General features: G+C 49.7%; 1 protein-coding gene across 2 annotated transcripts in view; it reads right to left on the minus strand.

The window, feature by feature from the left end:
• The window catches only part of AVIL (advillin), a 411,867-nt gene that overhangs the window by 60,983 nt on the left and 331,736 nt on the right, over positions 1-19,148 (minus strand). For both annotated transcript variants that reach the window (XM_086965687.1, XM_086965696.1), the window contains exon 17: positions 17,471-17,659. In XM_086965687.1, the coding sequence (XP_086821813.1) occupies positions 17,471-17,659 (189 nt within the window). The remainder of the gene's footprint in view (positions 1-17,470; positions 17,660-19,148) is intronic.

The raw sequence follows: 19,148 nt of genomic DNA on the forward strand, positions 1-19,148 counted from the left end.
ATTCTGGATGGACAGAAGGTTCAGTATTGGTGGAAAATGAATGGGATCACACTCTGAGAGGAGGAGAAGCTGGGTGAACCATAATTGGCGGGCCATCTGGGAGCAATGAGAATCAGGCAGCAAGGCTGTTTCTTCATTTTGCGGATAACTCTGGGAACCAACGGAATCGGAGGATAGCCGTAGGTATATATTTGTGACCAGTTCATCGAAAGCGCATTCCAGCATGAGTCTTTGGGGGAAGCCAGCTTGCAAAGTGTGGGCATTTGCGGTTCTGACTGGTCGCAAACAGGTCCAGATTGGGATGGCCCTACTCCCGGAAGACTCGATTCAATGTTGGTTGATGCAGCTCCCATTCATGATTGGATATTGTTGATCTGCTGAGGGAATCCTCTAGGTCATTGGAGACCACTGGAACATGGACAGCTGAAAGGTTGATCTTGTGATGTAACGCCCAGTCCCAGATCTCCTGGGCTTGTTGAGAGAGCAGGACCGACTTTGGCCCTCCCTGCTTGTTCAAGTAATGCATACTCGTAGTGTTGTCTGTCCGAATTAGTGCTGAAGCCCCCAGAATGACAGTTGGAAAGGACTTTAAGGCCAAGAAAATGGCTCGCAACTCCAGAAGGTTGATATGCCACTTCTTTTGTTGGACGTTCCGCTTGCCGTTGACCGTCACTCCCTGAAGGTGTGCCCTCACCCCATCCTTCGAGGGAAGCGTCCGTTTTGATGGTGAAATTTGGCACCTTTGCCAGGAATGCACATCCTTCTTGTACGTTCTTCACCTGAGTCCACCAGAGGAAGGCTTCTCGCATCCGAGGAGTAATGCGAATGACATCGTCGAACGACCCTGAAACCTGCAACCATTGGAGGTTGAACTCCTCTTGCAAAGGCCTCATTCTGAGACAGCAGTTGGGTATCAAGGGGATGCAGGAAGAAATCATCCCCAGAAAAGACTTGAATTGCCGGACTGAAACGCACTCTTTTGATTGCAATAGGCGAGCTAGCTTGCAGATCTTGTATTGTCTTTCTTTTAAGACAAAGGCCTGAGTGAGCTGAGTGTCTAACGTGGCTCCCAAGAAGGTCTTTCTTTGTGACAGAACCAGATGAGATTTGTCGAAGTTGATGGAGAGACCCTGAACGTGTGCGCTTGCCTTTCGAAAAGGATTTGCCTTGATAAGGCAGTCGTCCAAGTATGGGAAGATTTGAATGCCTTCTAGATGAAGGTGTGCGGTCACCGGAGCAAGGACTTTTGTGAAAAAACAGGGTGCTGACCATAGTCCAAAGGGAAGGACTCTGAACTGAAAGTCCCTGCCAGCTACTCTGAACCGTAAGAATTTCCTGTGTCTGGGTAGGATCGGAACATGAAAATACGCATCTTGGAGGTCAAGGGTGGCCATGTGATCCCATGTGATTTTTTGAAGTGTTAACATCAGGAAGGATAGCTTTTTCAGGTATTTGTTGAGGGCGCGAAGGTCGAGAATGGGGCACCATTCTCCCGACTTTTTCATAATCAGGAAAAATCTCAAATAAAATCCTGTTCCTCTTTGTAAAGGAGGGACCTTTTCGATCGTTCCCTTCCGAATCATCAAATTTATTTGGGAAAACAGCTCCTTGAGATGAGCAGGAGGTGGGCCTTGGGAGGTGAGTTCGGAGGAATCTTTATGAATTCCAAATCATGGCCGCTATATCTAGAACCCACTTGTCTGTAGTAATTGCGGACCAGTTGAGTAGAATTGGGATATTTTTCCTTCATCTTTTTACTAGGGGAACGGCAGAACTGGTGGCAGGTGGCGGGTCTCATTGTTTTTTAGTTGAATCCCGTCCATGGTAGGAGGCTTCCTTCTTGATTGCGAGTAGGAGTTACCTCGCTGTCCATATGACTGCTGCCTGTAGGGCTAGTATCTTTGATTACCTTGAGAGGTTTGGTAGGACCTTTGTTGATTGTAACCCCTTCTATTTGAGAAGGATCCAGGCCCTTTAGCACCTCAAAAGGACTACTTGCAAAATTGAAGGCTACCAAGAGATCTTGCCGTCTCCGTGTCCTTTTTAATAGCTTGACAGACTCGTCGACATGCTGGCCAAATAGTAACTCCCCACGAAACGAAATGTCAATAATTTTGGCTTGGACCTCTTGGCGAAAAGATGTAGATTTCAGCCAGCCTTGTCTCCTTAGCACTGCTGCACCCACTAACTGTCTGAATCCTGTGGATGCAACATCCACGGCTGCGTCAATTATTTCCGCGGAGATACATTCTCTTTCTTGTAAGATTTTCAAGGCCTCGAACTTGGAAGTTTCTGGCAGCATGTTAATGTAGGGGGAGATGTCTGACTACATCTGCCTGTCATATCTCCCTAATATGGCTAGGGAGTTTGCAGCACGGACAGTCATCGCTGCCATAGTGGAAACCATCATGTACATGTATTGTAGGTTATTGAGCAGGGCCAAAGGCATTTGAGCTGTGGGCACCGTGACAGGAGCTGGAGCTACAGACTCAGGGAACGGTTTTTCCTCTTGGTCTTCGTCTTGATACTTAATAAGCAATTCTGACGGACTACTAGCAGTGCGGAATCTGTCGTCCTCTGCGGATTCCTCTTAGTCCTCTTCAGAATCCAGCAATTGCTCAGGCAACTTCAATGGGGAGAGAGCTTCCAATGAAGAGCCATGTCTTTCTAGCAAAGAAGCTGTCATTGTAGGCGGGGCAGAGGAGGCAGTAGCCATTGTGGCAGACCAAACTTGCACTTCTGTGCAAGATGACATAACAGGCGTTGACGAGTGTGCCAATGGGGTTGGTGTCAGGAAAGTGACCGTCGACGAGGCAGCTATTTTCGTCGACGAGACAATCTTCCTCGACGAGGAGGTCTTCGACAACGAGGCAATTTTCGTCGACGATGTGGTCGTCGACGATGATTCAGTCTTTGTCAACGAGGAAGCTGCTGCCGACGAGGCAGTCTTCGATGACGAGGCAGCCATCGATGAGGCGGTCTTCGAGGACGAGGCGCCCGTCGACAAGGCGGTCTTCGACGATGATGCGACCGTCGATGGGATCTTCTTAACTTTTGCCATTGATGGAGCGTCGACGATAGATGAAATCTCCTTCGTCGACGAGATGGGTCTAACAGCAACAGAGACCAGCGTCGACGGAGATGAAGCTGATGACATGATCATCTTGGGTCTCGGCGACGAGAAGCTACTTATTGACGTATCGACGCCGACTACGGGGCTTTTTTCTGAGGGAAATCTTTCTCAGGAAGTCTTTTTGATGCCAGTGACTTTCCAGTTTTTCCTGGGGCGTCACAGGATTTGATTTTGAAGGTGGAGAAGCCTTTTTTGAAGAAGGCAAGCTAGAACCCTTGAGGGTTGAAATTTTCTCGACACCATAGCCCCAGGAGAAGATAAATCTTCCTCAGCCATCCTCTTCCTAGAGGATATAGATGCCCCAGAGGTCACACTTCCCACCTCAGATAAGGGGTTATCCTGATCTTTAATCTTCCGTAGCCACAGAAGTAGGCATCCTTCTCTATCTCTGAGGGTCTTCTGAGGGAAGGTCCTGCAAATTTTACAATCTCTCACCTCATGATCTGGATAAAGGCAGTACAAGCACTTCTTGTGGTGATCTTCTGAAAACAGCCGTAGCTTCCCACAAGATTCACAAGGTCTAAAGAGAGATTTTTTAGAAGATGACATCCTGAAGAGAAGAAAAAATCCAGAAAAAACAGTGAAGCACTGAGCCGAGCTCAGGGAGACTCCCTTCACACGACGTGCGGTAGAAAATCTGAGAGCCTGAGCCTCTGAGGAGAACATTCTGGTGGGTGCTGCCGCCTGATTGGCTGCAGTTTAGACTATACATAATGACTATGATAGTCATAGGTGTGGAAGTTCTTCCTTGTAGCTTAGGGCTACTTTACTTCCTGGTTTTATGTTACCAAGGTTTTTTGGTTATTATGGCATAATTATTGCTTTTTTATGTACCGTGGGACTCCCACTCCGACGACGGGGAATGATTCACGCATGTGAATATTTGAAAGACACCCCAATACTGGAGAAGTGCTGTTTTAATTGGTTGAAATACTTATTCTTCAAAATCACTCAAGCAATATTTCTACTAATAGCTGACTAAGCAATCCAAATTTTAAGCAGGACTGAGGCATGCAACAAGGTCATTTTCTTTGGATCTCCCATTGGGTTTACAAGCTAAAATTAGAACTGGTCTCTTAGCTCCACTGTAGACAATAGACCACATCGCCTCATTAGAATGCCAGCATTTTTGGCTAGGAAGGTTTAACTTGGCCAGAGATGCTCCTTCAATGCTTGTGTGCTCATTTTTGAAAAGCCAAGTTGAAATAGGTGACATGGGTCTTTTGTATTCGTATTTAATTTGTTTAAAGTGACCCCTCCTTAAATATTAAGTGAACTGTTGCCATTCTAAGTCTTTAGGTGAATGTGACGATCCTTTTCTTTTTTTCAAGTTGTCTAGCCATAGACTGGTTGCTTAGGGCTGTATTTTCATCTGCTTCCATCTAACTGGCGTAGGGGAGATTTTTGAGCCTCTCTATTTAGTCCTCTTGTTTACTAGATGCCACTCAACCTATGGCAAGGGACAGAGACACTGCCCATCCTCAATATCGGGGGCACTCCTAACTTTTTGTGCTGGCATGGTATGTGCTCCTACAATGAGGTTATACTTCCCTGGGAGCAGGTGCCCAAACAAAAGAGTCAATAAATACAAATAAGCCTTAATATTACTGAAGATCATTTATTGTGCTTGTAGAAGCACTTGATTTAAAATAAACAGAGAATCCTGAGACAAGTAGTTCAGATAGACAAATTATTGTCTGAAACAATGGGACAATAACACAAAGAACACCCTTACCAATGGGCAAATCTTTTTTTATCTTAAACACAACAGAGCTGTATGCAGCCTCAACTCCTGACTCTATGAAAAGATTTGCGTCTGGAGTGTAGTGAAAGAATCCAGGAAAGGAGCAAGCCACACATTGCTGAGGTGATGGGAACAAATATGCCTCTAACACTGGTTAAAGCCCCGCAGCGTCTACCAAGACCCCTCAAATGGATGGCCTTACCATCAGCGGAACAAGGGGGGTGCCCTACCTTCCATGCATCCAGCACTTGCTTTAGGGTTCACTCACACTTTAGTCGAAGAAAGCTTACAAATTGTGTAATTCAGGAAAGTAGGGAATAAGGCACTGAAATATCCTCACAGAAGGGGAAAATAGGAATTTACTTTGGCCATAATTAGATATATTTTTGATAACATCAACCAGGAAAATAATGCTTGTAACAACTTCAAAGTGCTTCTTTCACAAAAGGATATCACTACACCGACACACTGAGCACATAGCACAGGAGAGCGGCATTTTCAGGTCCTACATGGATTCCCTTCTTGAATCATCTGAGATTCAGCTGCTATTCAAGAGTGCAGGTGATATCATACACATGCCTTCATCTGTCACATCTCTAATGTCCATTCTACAACATTCATGGACTTACCTTGACAATAGACAAAGGGGTGAAATACCCACCATGTGTTGTTTAAGTACTGCATGCAGGACTCCTTGGTTTCACATGACCCTCAACCTGTCCTGAGGTTCCAGAACATGTAGACCTTCTCAGCCTGGAAAGTCAGCACTGACTTCTAAACCATGATGGCACATCTATGCCATAAATAACCTCTAGTTAACATTGATGAATAGAATATTGCCTTCATATGATGAGGCTTACCTCTTTGCTCCCTGGAAGCATTCTGGAGTGATGTTCACACTAACACACACACTTACATGTATGCATATCCAGTAGGTGATGTAATACTTCCCAGAGATTATAAGAATTAGTTGCTATTACCCCTAGTCCCAACTCTCAAGCTCAGACCCTATGCCAGCCCTAAAAGCCTGAAGGCTCATTCATCAATGCACAGAATTGGCTTCTGCTTTAATGATGTCCTTACTGCTTCTAAAGGAGTATTCTTCTTTTCTCAAAGTACTACAGCTACCAGGATTTACGATTCAACAATTACTCTCAAACTTCCTTTGAGATGTCATCAGAACACTCTGGATACATAATATATTGTTCTGTTGTTGTCAATACGTAACTAATACCCATTATTCACAGGAGTGGCGCTCATGGAGTAGAGAAGGCTTGGGTTCTTTCCATAATTACTATAATAAACTAATCTGGAAGAGACAACTAATAGATAGACACCCTCATACCTTTTTTTTTTAACTTTTCAAAAAAAAACTTTATTGCCATCAAGTCAGGTATACACAGCTTCAGTCCTACAGCCCAGAGGCTGGCCGCAGTTGAAATGGAAGTCAAGAACAATGACAAGCAAATGAAACACAGCCAGAAGGCCGACAACCCTGGGGTCCGGTGGCGATGCAGCAGCCTCATAGAGGCAGATTCTAAGCAGACATTCTAAGGGAAAGGCAATCCCCTCTGCATAGAAAGAGAGACCACCCCCCCTATCGGACCAACCCCGGGGCTAACGAGAACAATAGTCAAAATGAACAACACCTCAGTCCATTAATAAGCGCCGACTCAAAGACAATGAAAATAAACAACCACCCCCGCCCCCCACACTGCCATATCCCCCCTGACCATTCCTGTGTGTTTTGCAGCATCTATATACCTCTGTCACCACTCCATCTGCAGTCGGGGTCCGCACTATCATAGCCCATCCACAGTCTCTGGGTTAAAAAAACGTCTCAACTATGGGAGGAAAGAGGGAGTAAACTCCCAGCTTCCAGAACCCCCGCCATGGCCGCAGCCCCGGGAGGTGTAACTAGTCCACTCCCAGGTGTTGTTCAGTCTCTGGTGCTACCGGTGTGCCGACTCCCACCTCCCCTGCCTCCCCCTGCACTGAACAGAAACAAAAAACTTGGCAGCACCACCATTTTCATGATGGCTATGCGGCCCATTAGAGATAGCGGTAACCCGCACCACTTCTCCACGTCATCCTCAAGCCTGTTGTAAGCCATACCTTAGTTTTCTCGCATCAGAATTTCCGGATCAGTGTGCAGCTGTACCCCTAGATAACGTACCGGGTCTTGAGACCACTGCAAAGCGGCTGGTAGCTGGGGTTAAAGGAAAGGCCACCGACTTCGACCAGTTAACCTTCAGGCCGGGAAGAGCACCAAAGCGCACCACTTCCCGCAAAACCGACGACAGATTATTCTCCGGGTCACAGACATAGAGCAAGGTGTCATCTGCGTATGTCAAAACTATGATCTTGTGTGCCGGGAAACTTACACCTTCATGCCAGTGGTATTCACGCAATGCACAAGACAACGGTTCCACCACTAGCGCGTAAAGTAGCGGTGACAGTGGGCAACCCTGCCTGCTCCCTCTACCAATAGGAAAAGGGTCCGTAACCAGGTCCCCTACGCGCAGCCTCGCCGACGGGTCATGATATAAGGCTCCAATCATTTGGAGATATGGTTCGCCCAGTCCCATTTGTCGCAGCACTCTGATTATAAAGGGCCACTCAACTGAGTCAAATGCCTTTTCCATATCCAGGAATACGCTATTGTTTTGTATCTTGCTTCACGTGTTGCACTACGCCAAGTACCTCCTAATGATTCACTCCTCGCTTCTGCCTCGAGTGGTCGCTCCCCTGCCTGCGCTCTCTCTGAAACGTGGTATCGTTATTTCAAAGCTGCACTGTGACTAAGTTTGGCGATTTTAGAGCGTGTGCATTTCGTTTTCATTACTTGCTTATTTTAACTAGACCTGCGCATTGTTTGTGAGATCCCCCGGCGCCCTGCTCTGCCCTCCCCTCCATTTTGAGCTTGTTGTTGTTGTTGTGCTCCGTCCCTTGAGCCCGCCACGCCTCCCAGCTGAGCCGCCCTCCCACTAGCATTAAAGCGCGTCCTCTGACCACGCAGCGCTGTGATTCACTCCTCGCTTCTGCCTCGAGTGATCGCTCCCCTGCCTGCGCTCTCTCTGAAACGTGGTATCGTTATTTCAAAGCTGCACTGTGACTAAGTTTGGCGATTTTAGAGCGTGTGCATTTCGTTTTCATTACTTGCTTATTTTAACTAGACCTGCGCATTGTTTGTGAGATCCCCCGGCGCCCTGCTCTGCCCTCCCCTCCATTTTGAGCTTGTTGTTGTTGTTGTGCTCCGTCCCTTGAGCCCGCCACGCCTCCCAGCTGAGCCGCCCTCCCACTAGCATTAAAGCGCGTCCTCTGACCACGCAGCGCTGTGATTCACTCCTCGCTTCTGCCTCGAGTGATCGCTCCCCTGCCTGCGCTCTCTCTGAAACGTGGTATCGTTATTTCAAAGCTGCACTGTGACTAAGTTTGGCGATTTTAGAGCGTGTGCATTTCGTTTTCATTACTTGCTTATTTTAACTAGACCTGCGCATTGTTTGTGAGATCCCCCGGCGCCCTGCTCTGCCCTCCCCTCCATTTTGAGCTTGTTGTTGTTGTGCTCCGTCCCTTGAGCCCGCCACGCCTCCCAGCTGAGCCGCCCTCGCCCCTCTCCCCCACCCTCCTTATATGACAGCCGTTCCCGCGCGCAGCGTCCACGCGCAGCGACCGCGCCCAATCCGCGCCGAAGGTGCGCCAAAGGTAAGCCCGTCTACGCCCGTCAGCGCCTGGACCGCGCCCAGCGCCAGACCCCCTGCCCCTCGCGCTGCCCAGCCCTCCCGCATTACCTACGATGCCGCCACCCTCCTAGCCCTTAACCCCGGTCGCGCCCCCAACTGCGTCCAAGCCGCTCCTGGACACACCCATGGACCTTTCTCTTGCTACTCCTGCAAATTCATCGGCACCGACAACATCTCCGCTACAACCACAACACAGATTCCCGACCCCAACCACCTACAATGCATCCTTCTCAACACTCGTTCGGTCCACAGACACGCCATTGACCTATGGAATCTACTAGACACCATCTCTCCAGACATCGCCTTCCTAACAGAAACATGGATGAACGCTTCCTCCGCCCCAGACATCACCATTGCCATCCCTGAAAACTATAAGATCACACGCAAGGACCGCACCGGCCACACAGGAGGAGGAATCGCTATCGTCCATAAAAAATCAATCCACATCTCAAACAGCTCTGACGTCAACCTCGCCAATTCTGAACACCTTCACTTCCAGATCCACATCGACCCCAAGACCACACTCAGAGGCACCCTCCTTTACAGACCACCAGGACCCCGCGCAAAATTCAGTGAAGACATCACGGACTTCATCACTCCACACGCGCTCCCCTCCAAAGACTACATCCTTCTGGGAGACCTCAACTTTCACCTTGAAAAGTACAACGACCACAACACCACCACCCTCTTGGACAACCTCGCCAACCTCGGACTTAAACAACTGGTCACTTCCCCCACCCACATCGCAGGTCACACACTCGACCCTATCTTCACCTCCAGCAACCATGTCTCCTTCAGCCACACTACGGATCTCCTCTGGACTGACCACAGCTGCGTTCACTTCACCTACAACAAGCCGAAACCCACCAACCACCTCCAACCAACTCTGCAAAGAAACTGGAACAAAATCACCATCGACCAGATCTCCTCATCGCTCCTTCTAAACACCCCAGCCCACTCCTCTAACCCAGACCAAGCCGCCGCCAACTTCACCCTATGGTTATCCAACACCGCCGACATCCTAGCACCACTGAAAAAACGTCAACGCAAACCTAGCAGCAAGAAGGCCTCATGGTTCAACGATGATCTTAAGAAGTCCAAGAAACTCTGCCGCTCCCTTGAAAAGGCCTGGAAAAAAGACCCAACCACTAGCACCAAGGACGCCTTCAAAAACGCCACCCGCACACACCACCAACTAATCCGAAAGGCCAAGAAAACAGTACTCAAGGATCGACTAGACAACAACGCCCACAACAGCAAGGAACTTTTCAACATCGTCAAGGAATTTACCAACCCCTCGGCCAACTCCAACGACATCACCCCCTCTCAAGCCCTCTGCGACTCCCTGGCTTTATTCTTCCACGACAAAATTGCAGACATCCACAACAGCTTCGACAACCAACCCGAAGACCAACCCACCCAACCATTTGCTGAACATTCTCCCCCCTTGAACGCCCTTAACGACTGGAACCCAATCTCCACTGAGGACACCATCCGCCTGATGAACTCTATCCACTCAGGATCCCCCACAGACCCATGTCCTCACCACATCTTCAACAAAGCAGACTCCGTCATAGCATCGCACCTCCGAGACGTCATCAACTGCTCCTTCAACTCCGCCACCTTCCCGGAAAGCTGGAAACACGCTGAACTCACCGCCCTTCTGAAAAAACCCACAGCGGACCCCACCGAACTCAAAAATTACCGCCCCATATCGCTCCTTCCTTTCCCAGCCAAAGTCATCGAGAAAGCTGTCAACAACCAACTCGCCGCCTTCCTCGAAGCCAACAAATCCCTCGACTCCTCACAATCTGGCTTCCGAGCAAAACACAGCACTGAGACCGCCCTCATCGCAGCAACAGACGACATCCGAACTCTACTGGACAATGGAGACACAGTCGCCCTCATCCTCCTCGACCTCTCTGCAGCCTTCGACACAGTCTGCCACAGCACCCTTTTACAACGCCTCAGAAACATCGGAATACAAGGAAAAGCACTTGAATGGATCACCTCGTTCCTCACCGGAAGAACCCAGAGAGTCCGCCTTCCACCATTCAAATCCGAAGCCACTGAAGTCATCTGTGGCGTACCACAAGGATCCTCACTCAGTCCCACCCTCTTCAACGTATACATGAGCCCCCTTGCGGCCATCGCTCGCCAACACAACCTCAACATCATCTCTTACGCAGATGACACTCAACTGATCCTTTCTCTCACCAATGACCCCAGCACCGCCAAAACAAACCTACACGAAGGAATGAAAGAAGTTGCCGAATGGATGAAACAAAGCCGTCTGAAACTGAACTCAGATAAAACAGAAGTCCTAATCTTAGGTACATCCCCCTCTGCATGGGACGACTCTTGGTGGCCGGAAGCCCTTGGAAAAGCACCCATCCCGACAGACCACGCACGGAACCTAGGCGTTATCCTGGACTCTTCACTCTCAATGAACAGACAAGTCAACGCCGTATCCTCATCCTGCTTCAACATCCTTCGCATGCTCAAAAAAACATTTCGCTGGATCCCCACCGAAACCAGAAAAACAGTCACCCATGCTCTAGTCACGAGCCGACTGGACTACGGAAACACCCTCTACGCAGGTACTACCGCTAAACTCCAGAAGAAACTCCAACGAATCCAAAACGCCTCAGCCAGGATCATATTAGACATCCCACGTAACGAACACATCTCTGGGCACCTGAAAGACCTCCACTGGCTACCCGTCAATAAGAGGATCACTTTCCGACTGCTAACCCACGCACACAAATCACTCTACGACATCGGACCAGAATGCCTCAACTCACGACTGTCCTTCTACACCCCCTCCCGCCAACTACGTTCTTCCAGCCAAGCCCTCGCCACTGTTCCCCGCATCAACAAGACCACCATGGGAGGCAGATCCTTCTCATACCTGGCAGCTAAAACATGGAACTCACTCCCCGCCTACCTTCGCCTTACCCAGAACCACCTAGCTTTTAGAAAGCAACTTAAAACGTGGATATTTGACAAGTAAGCGTCCTCCCCTCCCTAAGCGCCTTGAGACCCTCTGGGTATGTAGTGCGCTATATAAATTCTTTGACTTGACTTGACTTACGTGAGGTTCCGATTGGGGATGAATCCCGCCTGTTCCGGCGCAACCAATTCAGGCGCCAGAAGGGCAAGGCGCGTAGCCAAGACATTTGCATATAATTTGGCATCGACGTTCATGAGCGAAAGCGGTCTATACGAACTGCATTAGTCATGGGGCTTATTGGGTTTAAGTATAGTCACCAACAGTGCCTCCCTCATCGATGGTGGCATGCTGCCTTCCACACAAATATCATCAAATAGTGCGGAGAGATGCGGGATCAACTTGTCCTGGAATGCTTTATAGAAGCTCACCGTGAGCCAGTCAGCGCCCGGAGCACTACCGGAGCGCATGCTCGCCAGTGCCTCCACTATTTCATCCTTGCCGATAGGTAACATGAGGAATTCCCGCTGTGGATTCGAGAGCATAGGTAATGCAATATGCTCCAGGTAATCAGAGATGTCATCATCCAGGTTTCCGCATTTTGACGAATACAAGTCAGAGTAAAAGTATCTAAGCGTCCAGCTATCTCGGCGTTCTCCATAACTATCTCACCGTCAGCTGGCCTTAACTCCGTAATCTGTGTCTTCCCTCTATTACCTTTCAGAATTCTGGCCAGTAGAGAGCTAGGTCGCTCCCCCTCACCATACGTTCTAGCCGTCGCGTATTTCCCCATGTGCTGGACCTCCCTATCTGCCTCTTTGTGATATTCAGTGAGCAGCAACTTGATCTCCTCTAGGACCTCCGTATTAGGGCTTACACGCTGCCTTTGCTCAAGGGCGGACAACTGTTTCTCTAGTAGCGCCAGTTGGCCCCGGATTGATTTGAGGACGCTGGAATGTTTGGACATGGCCATGCCCCTAATATATTTTTATGTAAAGGTATATACCCAGGCAGACTTACAACACAAGAAACTGGCTACTAAGAAAACATATTATATATAACAAAAAATCAAGAAATTAGTGCAATGGACTGTAATGATATCAAAAATAATTTTTAATTCCGATATTAAAAATTGAATAAATACATATAGATCTGTATACAAGATAAACACAGTAAAAGCTATTGATTCTTAGTGTGACCTTTCTTTAACACAACATAAGAAATCATAACAATTGACAATAAAATATTCTCTTTGAAAATGAAGAATTGGGCTGTGTATGTCAACGCGTTTCGACAAAGTCTTTTGTCTTCATCAGGACAAATGAATATTCAGCCACTTTTTCTAAAAACAGATTTTCATATAAACTGTGCAAACAGACTAATGAAGGGAGTGAGGCACCTTTCCTTTTACATTCGGAGTAGGCATGTGATATCTGTTTAAACAGCATTCACTGCTCCCATCTCGCTTCTACCTTCATCTAATTATCACCGGTTTAAAAATGAAACTTCAAGCGTTTTCTATCATTTCCCCACTATAATGCGTTCTCACTACTTTAGTTGATCACCTTTACTAGGCGATGGTTTTCCCAAAAAAGGAATAAAACAGATGTATATGTAGGTTAGTTGCACCAGTGTGAGATACGAACGGGTTGCCTGCCTCCGGTTTAGATGTGGTTTGTAGCCTGTCCTCCGTTTCGTTTGCTGGAGAAAGGCGGATGGCTACGGAATTTTTCGCGCTTTTTTTCTTTCTCCACTCGATGGTTCTGATGTTTGTGTTCAACTGGATTGACGTCCGTTAAAGGTACAACACCCGCGTATAATATACACTTTGAAAGCCTCCCATAGAGTTTGGTAGATTTCAACTGACCCATCATTTGTATCAAAGAAGACGCCAATGTCTTCCGCGAGCTCCCCCCCGGTACTGCTCATCCAGCAGTGAATAGGGAGGAAACCTCCACCTGAACGAAGGTATGCTTTTAGCAGGCGAGTGTAGCTCCACAAGCACTGGGGAATGGTCCGAGAGGGTGCGTGGCAGCACTGTACAAGACTTGATACCACTCATTATCGCCGGTGTCGCCATCCAGTAGTCAATCCTAGTGTGTATATCATGAAATGTGGAGTAGTGTGTATACCCTCCCCTCTCAGCATGCCTATAGCGCCATACATCCCCAAGATCAAGCATGAGGAGCTCCCTGCTCAGTGCCTGTGCAGCTGCCGATGGTGTACGCGGGGGACCCGCTGATCTGTCCAGTGCCGGATCAAGTACTAAGTTAAAGTCGCCTCCCCAGAGCATCCGCGCCGAAGCATGTGGGCGGACTGTTGATGCTAATGTGCTGTAAAAAACCGGGGAGTCAAAATTAGGGCCATAGACTTTGACTACCACAAGATCCAACACCTTTGCGTAGCACCTGGAGATAACATATCTCCCCTCCGGATCAGCTTTCAGAAGGGTCTGAGTTAACGTGGTTCTCGGGTTAACCCAGGTCAGGACTCCCCTATCATGTGTTGTAAAACCAGTTGCGGTGGAGTTACCCGCAAACCCCCTCAAAAGGAGCATTTTGCTAGCTGACGGCAAGTGAGTCTCCTGAAGTAGTGCCATATCCACCCTATGGCGTTAAAGGTAGCTCAGCACCCTTCTAAGTTTACGAAGGTCATTGAGGCCCCTAACATTCCATGTGAGGACACGCAGCGTGGGTGCCGGATCTTGAAGACCCGTTGTACTATTTGCAGACATCCGTACATAAGGTACAGTCTGTCTGAGGTAAGTCAGGATGTGTTTCAGGTAATGGCCGTGTGTGCGATAGGCATCCCAATTCCCTCCCCCCCAAACAGTGAGCAACCAAACTTCAGAAAAGACCCCTCCCCCCTCCCACAGCAGACCTCCCACAACCTGGCCTTGCCGACCTCCTTCCCTCCCCCCCCCCCCCCCTCCTCTCCCATAGCCAACTGGAATAAGTAAAACCCTATGGTGCGTTGCGCGCTGGGGCCAAGGTCACCTAGCATCCTTAGCATGGTATCCGTGCACATTGTACTTCTGGGACCGCGTCCCCGCTGCCGCCGCGCCATGCATCCAGCACCTAATGAGCGTAGTAACCAAACAATTGCCTAAAAACTTTGTGTACCAATCCACCCCCCGCCCCCCGAAGTCCAAAGATCAAATCCTCGCTCATCAACTTATACAGCATATCAAGCATGCACAGAAGCCCCCAAGTGCCGCATTATGCTCAGCCGTATCGCCCCCCCCCACCCAGCAAAAATATACATCTGTTTGATAGTGTCTCCCATGTTCCCTGTCCGTGGCTAGAACATGCAATAAGGCTGTGAATGCGCCTCCCCCCGCCAAAGGGAAAATGTGAATAGAAAAGGGTAGTTATAAGGGGGGGTGGGGTAGGAGAGGGAACAAGGGAAAAAAGGAAGAGAAAAAAAAAGGGGGAGAGCCGAGCCAATACCAACGTGTGAAACAGAGCAACTCAGGCAAGTCCTACCGCCCTGTCAGTAGTTCAGTCACTCCTGCTCGTCAGCCGACTGCTATCTTCTCCCGCCTCATTCGAGCTGTTTGCATTGTTAGACCGTTCCCTGGCCCAACTCTTCATTGCTCGCTGTAGTGCGGTGGTGTTCGTGAATATGTGTGAGTGACCCGGTAATTGAGCAACTTCGCGATGATAGGGCAGGGGGGCACCCCCAGTCACGGTTTCGGCCCCAATGAGCGATGCGCCCTTTCTACCACGAACATCGCCGAGAATGCCCCCTCACCCAGGAGAGTTGTGAGGAGGTTTTCCACGAACGCTTCCATGGGACCCGTTGAGGTGGTCTCTGGCAGCCCCCTGATTCTGAGATTACAGCGCCGGGAGCAGGCCTCCAAATCCTCCGTCTTGTCTTGGAGTATTTGCATGAGCTTGTCCAGTTTTTTGTGGCCCGTATCAAGTTCCATCTGGGCCTCTTCGACTTCCGTGATTCTGCACTCCGACATGTCGAGTCTTCCCGCATGCTTGTCTATTCGTTCTGCCATCCGGTCCATCCTGTAGGTTAGGGCGTCGATCTTTGAGCCCAACTAGGAGATACTCGTCTGTATTCCCTTCTCCATTGACATTAGGAGAGTCTTGATGTCTGATCCAGCCATCGGCTCGTCTTCCGGTGGCGCCGTCGCCTGGTCCACTGCCGGCGCTCCCTGTAGTTGCAAGCACCTTTGCGAAAAAGGAAGCTTACTTTGGGGTTTGTCTCCTTTCACCATTTTCTTAGGCTTCATCGGCAGCGTCAAAGAGCAGTGTTCGCCAGCCAATCGGGGTAGAACGCTAAGAGTCTCTGACCCGCCAAACTTCACCGTCGAACGCTGTAGCGGATCAGTTGCCAAATCTCGATCTTGCTCAATCGCCACCTCATTGGCTTACGGCGTCGCCGAGTGGGGAACCCAGATATGTCCGATGCACGTGGCAGATAGTCCCTTCCCGGCTCAGAGGCACAGGCCTACGCTGGTCGCGTACTCGCCGCTCCTCCTCAATGACCAACCCTGGTAGGGTCTCACATCTGCACTATCTTACACCAGCAATACTGTCCTCACTCACTTGCTGTAGGGGGTGGAGGGGTACTCCGCACCAGGCCCACATTGTCGCAGCAGCCGCTGGGTCTCAAGTCATCTGCCCCTACCAAGGCAGCAGTAAGAAGCACTCCTACCGGGTATTGGCGCCTCAGCTGAACGTCAGCCTGGGGTATGGCAGCCGCACTTCGCAGCATCCGGCACTTTTAGGCGGCACGTCCCTGTAGTGATGGGGTGACTGCGTTTTGCCCCGGCTTAAATCACTGTGCGGGATCGAGGAACACTGCAAATCGCTCCTCCACTGAGCCCCCGCAGGCGCCACAGCCAACAATCAGGGCGGGGAACCCCAGTCTCGTCCCTTTGTTCCCCCTCACATGCGTCCGCTCTCCTCCTTCGCCGCGCAAAGTCTGTGGATCTCCAAGGGCCTGCCGCCCCCCGCCGAGGGTCAGATCGTGGAGAGTCTGCTTCTGCCTCCCGCAGGCCACCGTCCACTATCGAGGGAGGTCCGAGGCCGCTGATCGGGAGGTCCAGGTCATCTTGCCCACCTCCGGGTGCCGCTGCGCGGCCCACTTCTATGGCGCCGCGACGAAGCGTAGGGGGCACCATCGCCGAGGAGCAGGGCTGGAGCGCACCCCCCCGGCCTCCGATGTTGTCACTTCTGGGTCCGCTTCTATCCGCCACTTCGCCAGCTACGCAGATCTTCAGGGCACGTCGCGCCCCCACCGGTCCGGGCCATCCGGATACCTCTGCCTGAGGCCGCACGTCGTGTTACGTCACCCGGGGTGGGCAGCTACTGTGGACCGAGGACTCCAGGCGCCTCGTCCCTAGTCACCGTTCCTGTGTCATCACCAGCGGCACCGCAACGCAGCAAAAAAAGGCACCGTGGGCTCTCCGATGGTGAGCGGACTCCGGGGAAGGGGTGGGGCAATCAGTATGCATGCTCAGGTGCAGGATAAAGAAGGATATTTGGCCAGGCACGGCAGAGCTATGGGCTCAAGCGGCCATCACGGTTGCCGGCAAGCTCCGTCCCCCAGACAACCTCATACATACTGGACGTATATATGTCACGTCTACCCAAGCCCATTGTTCTTCCTCAGCTAATGAATTTATGGATGTATTGGTTGCTCAGTTGTTTATGATCGATGCTTTATATAAAGGCCACACATTATAAAAATATTGAAACAAATTAACTATATGTAGTAACAAATGTAGCGAGTGGAAACTTGACCGTTTTAAGTTTACAGTCTTTATCTTTAAGAAAATAAGTTTACAATTACTTTAATGTGGCATCTGTCCAATCAGTCTGTAAAAACAAGTACATTCTTGTGTGCCACTCCATGCCCCATATGCATACAAAGTTACTTACACTCCATTTCTGAGGATCCCAGGCTAGGAACCACCCGGTAAAGGTAGGGGGTTCAAAGCCCTGCTTCAGAATCAGTATAGGTGTGTCGATATCCCTGCCACTAGGGTGAGTCCTCAAGTATTCCTGGGCTGTCACCATAGCTTCTTTCCTTTCAATATCATTAGCTTCTACACCGATCCATAAAAAAATCTGAAAAACAAATGTTCAAGAATAAATGACTCAAAAAGGTTGTGGACATTTCTGAGGTATGTATAGCACTCACACTTTAAGTCCCACATCACTATGAAGTATTACTCCCACAACAGCAAGGAACTTTTCAACATCGTCAAGGAATTCACCAATCCCTCGGCCAACTCCAACGACATCACCCCCTCTCAAGCCCTCTGCGACTCCCTAGCCTCATTCTTCCACAACAAAATTGCAGACATCCACAACAGCTTCGACAACCAACCCGGAGACCAACCCACCCAACCATCTGTTGGACCTTCACCACCCTCGAACATCCTTAATGACTGGAACCCAATCTCCACTGAGGACACTATCCGCCTGATGAACTCCATCCACTCAGGATCCCCCACAGACCCATGCCCTCACCACATCTTCAATAAAGCAGACTCCATCATAGCACCGCACCTCAGAGACGTCATCAACTGCTCCCTCAACTCCGCCACCTTCCCGGAAAGCTGGAAACACGCAGAACTCAGCGCCCTTCTGAAAAAACCCACAGCGGACCCCACCGAACTCAAAAACTACCGTCCCATTTCGCTCCTTCCATTCCCGGCCAAAGTCATCGAGAAAGCTGTCAACAACCAGCTCGCCACCTTCCTCGAAGCCAACAACTCCCTCGACTCCTCACAGTCCGGCTTCCGAGCCAAACACAGCACTGAAACCGCCCTCATCGCAGCAACAGACGACATTCGAACCCTACTGGACAATGGAGACACAGTCGCCCTCATCCTCCTCGACCTCTCCGCAGCCTTCGACACAGTCTGCCATAACACCCTTCTACAGCGCCTCAGAAACATTGGAATCCAAGGAAAAGCACTAGAATGGATCACCTCGTTCCTCACCGGAAGAACCCAGAGAGTCCGCCTTCCACCATTCAAGTCAGAGGCCACTGAAGTCATCTGCGGCGTTCCACAAGGATCTACACTCAGCCCCACCCTTTTCAACGTATACATGAGCCCCCTCGCGACCATCGCACGCCAACACAACCTCAACATCATCTCCTACGCGGATGACACTCAACTGATCCTATCACTCACCAATGACCCTCGCACCGCCAAAACTAACCTACACGAAGGAATGAAAGAAGTTGCCGAATGGATGAAACATAGCCGTCTGAAACTGAACTCTGATAAAACAGAAGTCCTTATCTTAGGTACCTCCCCCTCTGCATGGGACGATTCTTGGTGGCCAGAAGCCCTTGGAAAAGCACCCATCCCGACAGACCATGCACGGAACCTGGGCGTCATCCTGGATTCCTCACTCTCGATGTACAAACAAGTCAACGCCGTCTCTTCATCCTGCTTCAACATTCTTCGCATGCTCAAAAAAACATTTCGTTGGATCCCCACCGAAACTAGGAAAACGGTCACCCACGCCCTGGTTACGAGCCGACTGGACTACGGAAACACCCTCTACGCCGGTACTACCGCTAAACTCCAGAAAAAACTCC

Source organism: Lissotriton vulgaris, chromosome 1_1, assembly GCF_964263255.1.
Source record: "Lissotriton vulgaris chromosome 1_1, aLisVul1.2, whole genome shotgun sequence".
Classification (NCBI taxonomy): Eukaryota; Metazoa; Chordata; class Amphibia; order Caudata; family Salamandridae; genus Lissotriton; species Lissotriton vulgaris.